This window comes from Manis pentadactyla, chromosome 4, assembly GCF_030020395.1.
Source record: "Manis pentadactyla isolate mManPen7 chromosome 4, mManPen7.hap1, whole genome shotgun sequence".
In the NCBI taxonomy this organism is placed as follows: domain Eukaryota; kingdom Metazoa; phylum Chordata; class Mammalia; order Pholidota; family Manidae; genus Manis; species Manis pentadactyla.
In genome coordinates, this window is record NC_080022.1 from 75,854,483 (window position 1) to 75,866,674 (window position 12,192).

At 38.7% G+C, this 12,192-nt stretch overlaps 1 protein-coding gene across 2 annotated transcripts in view; it reads right to left on the reverse strand.

Annotated features, from left to right (window-relative positions):
* Window positions 1-3,470: 3,470 nt before the first annotated feature.
* KYAT3 (kynurenine aminotransferase 3) overlaps window positions 3,471-12,192 on the reverse strand; it is a 58,495-nt gene continuing 49,773 nt past the window's right edge. For both annotated transcript variants that reach the window (XM_057500397.1, XM_036890269.2), the window contains 3 exons: window positions 9,427-9,503; window positions 9,071-9,157; window positions 3,471-3,865 (listed from right to left, as the gene is read on the reverse strand). In XM_057500397.1, coding sequence (XP_057356380.1) covers window positions 3,803-3,865; window positions 9,071-9,157; window positions 9,427-9,503 — 227 coding nt within the window. In that variant the 3' untranslated portion in view covers window positions 3,471-3,802. The remainder of the gene's footprint in view (window positions 3,866-9,070; window positions 9,158-9,426; window positions 9,504-12,192) is intronic.

Below are 12,192 nucleotides of genomic sequence, written 5' to 3' on the forward strand. Positions count from 1 at the left end.
GAGGTGAGGTGGATGGCTGGTTTTTGACTTCTGCTGGAGTAGGAAAGAGAGAAACGGCCTCAGACTGCAGTTTGTGAGCAATAAATGGATTTTAAACTTTATTTCTCCCTTTGACTGATTTTGGTTTTTAGAGGTATTGCCCCAGGATTTCCTCTCCCCGGACTTACAGATATAGTGGTCTGAAATTCAATAGAAAGGGGCAGCCAGAGAGGTGGGAGGCAGTTCACAGATGCCCAGTGTCACAGGAACAAGAAAGTATAGGGTTTAAGGAGGCCAAGATGGTCTGCAGTGGTTAAATACTAAGAGGCAAAGTTAGATAGGACGGGGAAGTTTCATTCAGATCTAGGAACGTGGATGTCTTCAGAGAACTTAGAAAAGTATTGTGTGTGGAATCCAGATTGCAGAGAGTTGTGGGTAAGCAAGGGATGTGTGTGTGTGTGTGAAAGTACAGCATCAAATGAGAAAAACTCAAAGCAGGAAGATTTCTCAAAACTCCAGAGCTAAATCAGCAGTCCTCTTCTTGTTGCTAATCCTGACATATTTGGTGATCTATCTACTTTGATGTCTTTAAATATCATTGATATGCTGCAGACTCTCAAATATGTATATATATATATCTCCAGCCTTTTTCTACACTCCACAGTTGAAAATCCAGCTGCCTAGTCAACATCTCCACCTCAAGTTTGAATAAGCATCTCGAACTTAATGTGCTCAAAACTGGCTTCCTGATCTTCCCCTAAGCCTGCTCCTCCACAAGCCTCTCCACCTCAGTGATGGTGGTGCCGGGGTTCTTGTTCATGAATCCAAAGAATGAGCTTCACAAACATTCAAGGTAGGAGAGCAAGGGCAGAGGCTTTTATTTAGAAATAAAGTGAGAGAATAGAGCTCCTGGCTCATGCCAGCAGGGGACAAGAGAGTCAGTAGTGGTGCACTGTCCAGGGGATTTTATAGGCAGTTGAGGATTTTTTGAGAACATGAAAAAAACTTAGGGGTGTGGACTTGCATCACCTGCCCTGTCCTCAAGGTGGGCCAGGTCATAGTCTAATTGCCAGGACTGACACTGGAGTCATGGGTTATGCTGATACCCTTACAGAACACTCAAACATTCCAGGCCAAGTTGCTTCTGGCCTTTTGACCTTTAACTGACCTCACTGAAGATGTCTATATTCTTAGGTATCTTTCCCTAGAGAATTAGTGTGACTTTGACTTTGCATAATGCTGAACAGAGTTTCAGTGGGGACTTCTTTACCCACTGTTACATTGCTTTGACTGTAAATATTTCACCCTGCTTTTCCCGGAGGCCCTCACCCTATTCTGACTACACCCACCGACCCTGTCTCATTGGCACTCAATACTTCCAGTTGCCCTGGCCCCAAACTGGACTCATTCTTGTCCTCATAAACTCTGTTAGCAAATCCTGTTGTCTCTGCCTTCAAAAGATATCCAGAATCTGACCGTTTCTTACCTTCCACAGTCACTTCTGTTATCTTTAACCCAAATTATTGTAGTAGGTCTCCACACCTCAACCTTTGCTGCGCCTACAGTCAGTTCTCAACATAGCAGCCAGAGGGATGCTTTGAGAAGATTGAAGAACTTTCAGAACCTGGGGTCCTTTCAAGAGGAGTGCGAGGAATGCACTCTCAACAGCAGAAAAGGGGAAGAAAGGTTGAGGTCTTTGAGATGACCAAGTGCCCAATTTTCAGTGAGGGAGAAAGAGGTTGGAAACCTCAGCCTAGATGAGTGCAAAGACAGGATTTAAAAACTGAGGGGCCAAGTACTTTGAGCAGCAGCATCAACAGTGACTGCCAGGGGAACCAACCCAACTCAAGGATGTAGGTGCTAGTGTGAGAGGGCAAGGCAGCCAGAGCCGATGCTGATGCTGTTGTTCGGGGAGTCTTAGCTCCTCGCAGGTGCCTCTGTCCAACCCCTTGGGGTTTCCCACTGTAACAGTTTACACTGTCTCTAACCTCAGTGAGGCCTGGATAGCTAGTTAGGCATCTGGAGGCCTCAGGTCTGGCCTTGGACTCTAAGGTCCCAATAAAGTTGACAACTTTCCTTTGTCCAGTATTGCATCACTCACTGGCAGACCCCATATTCACAGCCATGCCTTCCTCCTCTCCATGTCGGCTCTCCTAAAATCCCAGCCAGGTGGAAGGGATGGTAACCTCTGTCCCTGGTTCACCCAGAGTTCCCTATGGACCAGCCCTAGGCCTGACTGTTGGACCAAAACATGGAAGCCCTCACTCCAGAGGTCACAGAAATTCGAGAAACTGCACAGCTGGGCCTGCTGCTGCATACCCACCACTCTGCTTCCCACCCCCAGGAGGAACTGAAGGATGGATGCTGATGCACGTAAACCATAGGCTTATTGCTAGGATCTTAGTTAGGAGTGCTGGTCTGGTAGGTTGTTTTTTCACTTTGTTTTGTTTTTCATAGATGTGGTAGATGAGGTCATTCGCAATGATTTAATTGTGCTGGTGGTGGGCTTTGAGGTGTGAGGAGAATGGGAGAATATTAGGAATTCCTACTGAGGTAAAAGGTAGAAGACTTATTGGGTATCATAGAAGAATTAAGTCTGGTTAAGGTCAGTGATGTGCATTCAGTTGTCAGAACCTGCCCAATTGTGCATATGCGACAGCAGTGAGCAGCAGCCCAGCTGCCAGCATGGAGCTTCAGCCCCAGGCTAGAGGCTTTTTGCCCATGTAGGAGATAGGGCAATGGGCAAGTTATTCAAGGCAGCAAAAGTATCTTAGCTGGTGATGGGTGATGAAATCTAAGATGGATGATTTAGGATGAATATATAAGGGGACTGATGGGGATAAAAATGAGGCAGCAGTGATTGTTTCAATGGGTATAAGAATCCCTAGGAAGGGCCAGATCCAGAAATTACTATTCAGTAGTTCTGGGATGAAGACCAAAATCTATTTTCATAGATCAATTCTGATTGTGATGTAAGAAGGCCACAGACCATTTTCTGACAAACAGTGGATTTGAAATTATAGTGAATTTAAAGAAGATATTTTGTGAGGAGGTGAGAGAGAGAATATTGTAAGGATAGATTGTCACTGTGAGAAGACTAATTTACTATCTTAAAGGTGGAACAGCCTTGAATACTGAAAGGTTAAGGGTGTGCACAAGGAAGTGGGCAGCCGCAGCAGAGATGGAGTGAAGGTGAACAGCAGCAGAGGTGAGGTGGGCAAAGTACTGAAACATACATAATCCATGTGGACCTTGAAGCCAACCCCGATAATGACAATACTAGGACAGAGAGGCAAAACTGTGAGCAAAGGTCAAAGCCATTGGTAAATGAAGGGGAGGGGACTAGAGGTGGGGAGAGGCAGAGAAGATATGGAGTTGAAACTGGCCAAGAGTTCTCACACAATGGTGAGAAGTGAAGCCGACTAACAGTTAGTGTTCATTGTTTGCCACACTTTACACGTCATTCTCACAAAAAACTCAGAAACTTCACATAAAGTAGATGCTAGTTTTTACTGCCCTTTTAGAACCAGGAAACAGAAGCACAGAGAAGTTAAGCATCAACAAGTCTTTCACAGTCCCCATTCACCATGCAACATTTCCTTTCATAAAATGGTAGTGGAAAGTGTTTTAATACATCTTAACTGAAAGGAAAAAAAAGGACCCATCACCTGAATAGTGTTAGTAGTGGGATTAACTTCGGAAAAACAATGGAAATATGTCTTTAAATTGCCTTTGTATAGACATATTTTTCAGTATCCTGCAGGTGGCAGCACCAAATGATAATTTCGCACTAGGTCATCCAACAGAAACCAGTCTGTGAACATCAACACTTCTCTCTATTCCATGCCTTCATGATTTCTTCAGCAGCATCCAGTGTACTGTCTTTCTGTAAACAAATGAAATAGCCATCACATACCAGAATAAATTCAAGATGAAGTAAAGATCTAAATAGAAAAAGATACCTAAGTCAGTAGTATTATCAATAAGTCATGTAGTGATTTGGGAACCACGAGCCAGGCTGTCGGGTTGCAGCCTGTCATTGGCCTCCCTAGTGATGACAATGCCTGAGCATTTGCTGGGGAGGTCATGCCTTCCCAGTGCGTTGAGCCACTGGAAGCCTTGGCTATACTAAGCTGCAGCCCCAGCAGAAGCCTAGACAGAGCCCGGGGAACGGTACCCACAGCATCTTCCCCTGCCTCCATGGTCCAGTACACCGGGCCTCAGCTCTGTAAGGAGCCCAGCAGCAAGTGAGACAAACAGTTATTTATAATGCTATATTCCACTGCTGTCTGGCTGGAAAAGGGAATGAACCTCACAAGGATTCAAAATAAGAGGAGCTGGGGAAGTGCGAGGACAGTCACAACATATGCTCTTGTGATGCTGGCTGCCAGTTCAGGACACTTTATTGCTACTCTCCTGACACTAAAGGAATGTACGAATTAACTGGCATGGGCCCAAAGAGTATCACCAAGAAAAATGATGGGCAAATGGTATGAATACAGCTCAGATTAAAAACAGTTTAACCTGATGCCAGGAAAATCACGTCCATCAGTGTGGACACTCACTATTCATAACCACTTGTGGCAGACTGGGTGACCCGCAGGGCCAAAGAAGACCCTGACTCATAAATGACACTAACACAGGTGCAGACTCTGAAGGAAATGCCAGTGGGATTGACATTTATTACTTTTATCCATTTGGGTATGAAGTGTGCAAAATCAGAGATGTCTTTCAAAGAGGCTTCTAGACCACAGAAGAAAGCCCCTCTCTTAGCTCCCACCACACACACAGGATGCCAGGTGGAGCAAGAATGGAAGAATAAATGCCATGTTTTCCATGGCTCATAGCTGCTGTGGTCACTGCTAACTATGAAGGCTTTCAGACTAGGGATGTGTGGGCAGCAAGATCTCTATTGATTGATCTCAATTGATGAGAATTTTTCAAAGTAAAAACATGAAGGCAGATCTCCACAAAGAAAACAATCAATTGACATATAATTGCAGAAACAAGTCAGAGTATAGAAGAGCTTATGCTGAAAAATAATCATTTGCTCCATACTCCACCTGCCATTCCCCAAGACCTTTATGATAATTTCTGTTTTTAGTTCTTGTGATTTACTACCAAAAGCTAAGTAATGCATATGGTCCTATTTCCTTATTTATCAGCTTTGGACAATATTCACCATTCTCTACTCTGAATGTGTTAAAGTTAGTTCATTCACACGATTCTGACCCCTTCTATCAAAGTTTCATTGTTATAATAACTAGGCAATACATGCATATGGTATAAAATTAAATTGATGGGTAAACTGAAAATCAAGCCTTTTGTTCTTCCTCTTCTGCTTTCTCTACTTCTTCTTTCCCTTTCTCTTCCCTCTACAGAATGATTTAGTCCAAAAGCCATCAGGTGGGGCTGACTGAAGTAGGTGCTGATGTATGGGGGCAGGGCAGTGGGTTGGCTCCTTGGCAGCCTGGTTCAGCATGCTGCAGTCACAGTGCAGTGAGGAGGGTTTCCAGTGTGGGTGGCATGATGTGGCGAGGATAGCAGTGGGGGTGCTGGCTCTGAATAGGACAGGAGAGTTCAAGCAGGGAGAGGAAGGTATCTGTATGGCAGGTGGCTCCATGCAGGTTGCTGGCACTTGGAAAGGAAGATGCAGGCATGGCCTATGCAGACTGACATGGGTGTCAGAACCCACAAGCGATGAGGGCTTCTGTGCAGTGGGTGCCAGTCACAGCCTGGTGTGCTGTGTTAGAGAGCCAGAGGAGAGCACCTCTGCGTGAGGGTGACAGCACAGCACCCTGGCACAGAGCATCAAAGCCTGAGTGGGATAAAGGGCACCACCAGCCAGGGGTGGTGGGTAGAGGGGCAGTGGCACTGACAGGAGATAAGTCAAATACAGAGGCACTGATTAAAGAAGGGATCACATGCTGAGAGACAGGTTCTTCACCATCAGAGAAGGAAGTTACAATATGGAAAGGGAGAGAGCTAAAATAAATCCCATGGTGGTTTCAATTAAGAGAGACACAGAAATAAATGCAGATGTAAATATGTGTATTTATGTACAGTGTGTGTAGGTATGTACAGACATTCACGTATTCCCTACCTCTCTCCACTGGTAAGCACTAATACCCTAAAAGTAATGAGTACTTCTAATGCCCAGTTCTTAGCATTCTCCACGGAAGCTGATTCCGGATTGTGGTAGATAATGACAAGATGAACCTGCTGCGTCTTGCTCTGCCAGAAAGTAAGGAAATGCTCAAAAATGATGGGGACATATCAAAGGAAACAGTGGGCAGCTTAAAGGGGCTCCTAATGGCCACATCTGGGAAAATTTGAACATCAAATTAAGCAATAATAATATTATAACCTATTGCATAAAACAGGAATCAATGAGTCCATACATAAATGAATGAATTTTAGGTACATGAACAAATTACTTGATGAGATATGGAATATTTTCATAGTTTCAAACTACCTCACCACAAAATATTTATTATTTTATCAGGGGAAGAAGTGTAACTTCACAGTAGAAAGCCTGGCAGACACCACATTCTTTAAGTGATTAGAGTTAACATCACCAGTTTAGTTTAAGGAAAAACTAAAATCATGTGCCACCTGACAGATGCAACAAAACAGAGAATCCCTTCTGTGGTTCCCTGCCAAAGGTCCATAGCCTGAATCTAACCAGGAAGGTATGTTAAACACATGTTGAGGGACTTTATTCAAAACAACTGGCAGATTAATTTCAAAAGTTATCGAAGTCAAGAAAGTCAAAGGAAACTGAGGACCCATTCCAGCTTGAAGGGGACATCACAACTACATGCTACACACAGCCTGGCCTGGACTGATTGGTTGATTTGTTATAAAAAGGACTTTATTGGGACAATTAACGAAACACTTGAAGGCACCTGAAAATTAGAGAGAATGATATAGCAAATGCCACCTTCATGATTTTGATGGTTATATTGTGGTTTTGTAGAACAATGTTGTTTATGGGGAACATATGAAAAGTATTTGGCATGTTTTGCCATACATTTATTTTTACTCTTTCCATGGGGTTAAGTTAGGTGTGTCAGCGTGCACTAGGGAATTTTCAGTATTGCTCCACTACCTTCTAATATCGAATGTTGACATGAAGGAGGTGAGCCCACATTGATCCTCCTCTCCTGCCCCCATGGAGGTTTTGATCTTTTTTGTTTAGAAGCCAAAGGATCATTTCTATAATTATCTTTAAAGCCCAGTATATTAAAGAAAGTATATCTCAGTGCTAAACTAACCATTCTGTGAATCTTGAAACAAAGCTCTCCCTTTCAATTTTTTGATTTTTTTTTTAAGTGCAAAACATTCTCAGAATAAAGCTATAAAATTCTTTCCCACCTCCATTTGTTCTGCCTTCCCTGACCTTCCCCACTGCCCACAGGGACTCTACATGTTTCATTTGTTTTCCACATCTGTAATTCTTCTCCTAATGTTTTTTAATTCTTTGTTCTTTTCCACTTCTTTTTGCTCATTTTTCTCAATCCTTAATGTGCTTACAGTGTTCCCTATAAAGGAATTGGTGTTCTTTGTGCTGTTTCCAGTGTCAATAGAATTAGCAGTAGCTTTATTTTTTTCCCTTCAATTTGTATGACAACATTTTTCTTGCTGAATAGTCTTCCTCTGACACCTGTTTTTCCTTGTACCTTTCTCTTTTTTTCTGCATACTATCTTTTTATAGACTCATAGCTGGTTCCTTTCTATTACTCATTTTTTATTGAATTCTTTGTAAGTTTCTATTGTTTTGAGTAATGACTACTGGCTTTATCTATGATTCAATTTTATCTATCATTTGGTACTTCTTTTTTTTGGTTTCAGAAAATTTTTTTTAACTGAGATAAAATTCACCATTTTAACTGTTATAAAGTTTACAATTCCATGGCTTCCACTACATTCACAAGGTTCTGCAACCATCACCATTATCTAATTTCAGAATATTTTCATCATCTAAAAAGAAACTTGATACCCATTAGCAGCCATTTACCATTTCCCCCTTTAAAGTCCTAGACTCTGGTGACCATTAATCTACATTTTGTGTCCAGATTTACCAATTCTGAACATCTCATATAAATGGACTTATTTAATATGTGTTCTTCTGTGTCTGGCTTCACTCACTTAGTATATGTTTCTGACAATTATCTATATTGTGTCAGTACTTCATTCTTTTTTATGGCTAAGTAATATTCTATTGTATAGATATAACACATTTGGCCTGTTTACACTTTTTAAGCTCTGTACATTTTTCATAACAGATATTACACAACTGACCCTAAACAATCCAGGGGGGTTAGGGGCACCAACCTTCACTGCAGTAAAAAATCTCTAAAATTTTAACTCCCCAAAAACTTAGCTACTAATAGCCTATTGTTGACTGGGAGCCTTACTGATAACATAAGCAGATGATTAACATATTTTGTATGTGATATGTATTATATACTATATTCTAACAGTGAAGTTAGCTACAGAAAAGAAAATGTTTTTTGAAATTGTCTCATATCTCCAAATATTTTTCCAATATATTTATTGAGAAAAAAAATCTGTATGTCAGTGGATGCCTGCAGTTCAAACCCACATTGTTCAAGGGTTAGTTACACTTGTAAGTTTTGAATTTCCACTTGGTTTTCTTTTTATGGTTTTAATTTGTTCACTCATTATGATCATATTTCTCCTTTAATTTCTTGAATTTATTTATAATATCTGCTTTAAAGTCCTTATCAGCTAATTCCTACATCTGGGTTACCCTAAGATCTGTTTCTATTGACTGCCTTTTCTCTTTATTAATGGTCACATAATCTGTATCTTCACATGTCTATTAATTTTTGATTGCATGATCATATGTTACATGGTAAGGAGCCCAACTATACTGTAATCCAGAAAACTCAACACTTCAAGGAGTTTTGAGTTTTGCTGTGGTAGGTAATTCATTTAATAGTAGCAAGCCTAAACTTAAAAACTGCATATAAGTACATCATGGCTAGCAAGAGAAAAAAATATGCTTTATAAATCAATAGAAAGGACATTATAAATGTGTTTTTGAATAGAACAGGGAACTTACTTTAATAAAGCAAAATCTCACAAACTTCTCAAATTGTGATTTTGTCTCTGCATTACAGAATGCTGAAACTGGGATTGCTGATAGTTTCTGAAAAAAAAAAGGAAGACAAAATAGGAAAACTACTTATACTTCAGGTATTAACTTTATGACCATAAACATTAGAAACAAATACAGATACTTATAAATATTCACAACAATTTCCAAAAAGAAAAGTGTTTTCAACATCCTTCAGATAGCCAGGAGTTTAATATTATATGCAAAACTACTGTTAACATTATTCAAACCATGTCAGCAAGTTTCCTTTATAAATTAACTGTAAAATACAATACAATATTGCAAAGGCCAATAAACGTTACCTTATTTTTAGTCATCCATTTGACAAATTTGTAGTCATAAGGTTCATTGCTGTTCTTCATATCAGAGAGATCTACATCTAAAACAACAATGAAAATTAGATGACCTATGTCTTGTATCTGAGGCAACATGTATTTCATTTAAGTCTATCGAGACTTAAAATTTTCTCAGAAGATATTCACAGAATTTGCTGAAGTCTCATACTGCATGGTGTGGGAAGTGAGAAATTCATAGACAAGCTTTATTGCTATTCTAAGGCAGTACTCACATATACATTTGGGTGATCATGTTTGTGCATACAGCATTTAGCACCAGAAGAGAGTAGGAAAGGGAAAGGAAAGAGGAGTGTTACCTCTCCCTCTAGAAATAATATAAGACTATGATCACTATTAATGAAATAACACCTAAATTAATAGAGCATTCATCAGTAATAATTATGTCCCCAAAATAGTCATTCATTATTAGATTGTAAGCCCTACAAAGGTAAGGTGTCTGTATTTCAACCTATCATTATCTCCAACTCTTCGGACAGTATTTCATATGTAAGTAATAAAAGCCTTAGTTGTTGAATAAATAAATTAGTATTATCCATGATTAATAAAGGGAGAATGTCTGTGTAGATCTCCCAAGTGATATTCTTATTGTTTTTCTCTTTCTTCCATATAGTAAGCTCCTTTTTTTTAGTTTAATTTGGGGGAAAAACTTCAAATATGCATTCCTATTCTTATCTCTTGCTCCTATCTTGCTTTAAGGTCTGGGCCAGATATTTCTCTGGCACTCAGCTTGAGAATTTATATTTCATATTGTTTCAAATTTATTGACTTATACTTTTAGATATTTTTGAATGTTCCAAAGCAACTAACTGACGGTTATTGTGATCAATGAAATTTTACAATTTATTGTTCAAAATAAATTGAGTCAGTTATCTTCTTTTACTCACTAAATACTATTGGGTCTCTTCAAATTAATAGTGTAAAAACATTGACATTGAAGAAACTTTCACCTGTATTCTTTAAGAAGTCTTAATATACAGTTTTATTTAATTTTATTTCCATTCTCCTTTGTGCTTTAAGAATGTGAGATTTTCATATAATAAAGCTAATAATATACTACCATTTATTGAGCACTTACTCTTTAATTGTTAAGCATGTTATATTATCTTCTCATTTACTTGTTCTGTAATTATGAGAAGTAGCTACAATTTTCACTTTACAGAGGAGAAACTTAAATTATTATTTCAAGTTATATGTATGTACACATGTTTAAGTCAGGTTTGGTGCTAGCAAAAATGACTACTTAAAAAAGTTAAAGTCTAACTAAAGTATGTGAAAATTCCTTGTGACAAGAACACGATAGTAGTGTGTTCAAAGGTAACCTCGAGAAAGGAGTGATTACCTGTAGCAGCATAAGGAAGAAAAGTAGTAACTAACTGTAACTGACACCACTGTACTACTCGTTTATTCTTATAAAGCTTTAAAAAGAGGAATTTATTACCATAGTGCTCAAAAGAAAAGGGAATAAATACATTTCTAAATATTTTATAATTAGAAGAAAGCTGCAATCTATTTCTTTTAATGTTTGAGTTAGAGATCCTCAAAGGAACCAAACAAAATATTTCTTATTTAAAGGTAGGAGCTTGAAACATATAACAGCATTTGCATATTTAAATAACCTATGAAAATCAAAATTAGTTTTTACATTCCCACTATCTCCTCCATAATTTTGGACTTTTTCATCTCACTAGAACAACTGTAATAGCTCCCTATTTGTCATCTTGTCTTCTAATCAAACGTTTCCCTTTACAGTTCTAGGATGAAGCTCACTGGTCTGGAAAGCTACTTAGTATAGCAGAAAAATGGTAAGTTCACTGATTAGGACATGGATTCCTGGGCTCAGAGCCCAGTTTTGCTACTCATTAGTTGATAAACTTTGGTAAATTTCTCCATTCTCTGTCTTATTTTTCTCATCTAACAATGAGGATATAGCACCAATCTCATAGGGCTTTTGTGAGAACATGACATTTGTAAAGCTCTTAACATAATACCCACTATGTCATAAATGCTCAAAAATATTGGCCAGTTAGCCATTGGTACAAATTGTAAAAGGAAGTAATAACTATGTTTATGAAATTTATGGCTTATTTTCACAGTACCATCAAATGAAAGTTTTGTTTTTTGCTTATCTTTAGAAATGATGGGACCAACCTGTAGTATATAGAATGTCCACATTCAAACTAACCTGAGCAGATGAAAGAGTAAAATAAAATGAACTTGTCCTCATATGTAGGTGGTCTTATGGACATTAACATTTTCCCTCCACAGGTGAAGGAGGACCACGAAAAAGGGACATTTTTCCCCCATCATCACAAAAGTTTCTAACCAAAGTCCTTTCTGTTCTTTTACAACCACATCAGTTTAAGATCTAAGAACTAAACTAATAGTATAAATAAGATAGATCAACTAAGATAAAGTGAGAAACTATTTAAGAGCTTAATGCCATCATTCAAGCGAAAGTTGCATCATTGTCCTTTTGATGTTGAGTATCATGTCATAAATTCTTCTTACTATCTGAATTTACAATCTGGAAAAGTTTGTGTCCAGGAAAGAAGTATTTTTAACTAATAAGTTAGCTTTCTTTTTATCTAAGAATTATGTAACTAATTCCATTTTTCTATTTTTATTTGCTACCATGAAATTTGGTCTCAAGTTAATGCTAATTACAATACTATAAGAATCTATATGACTGAAATATTTGCTTCCTCTCTCTCT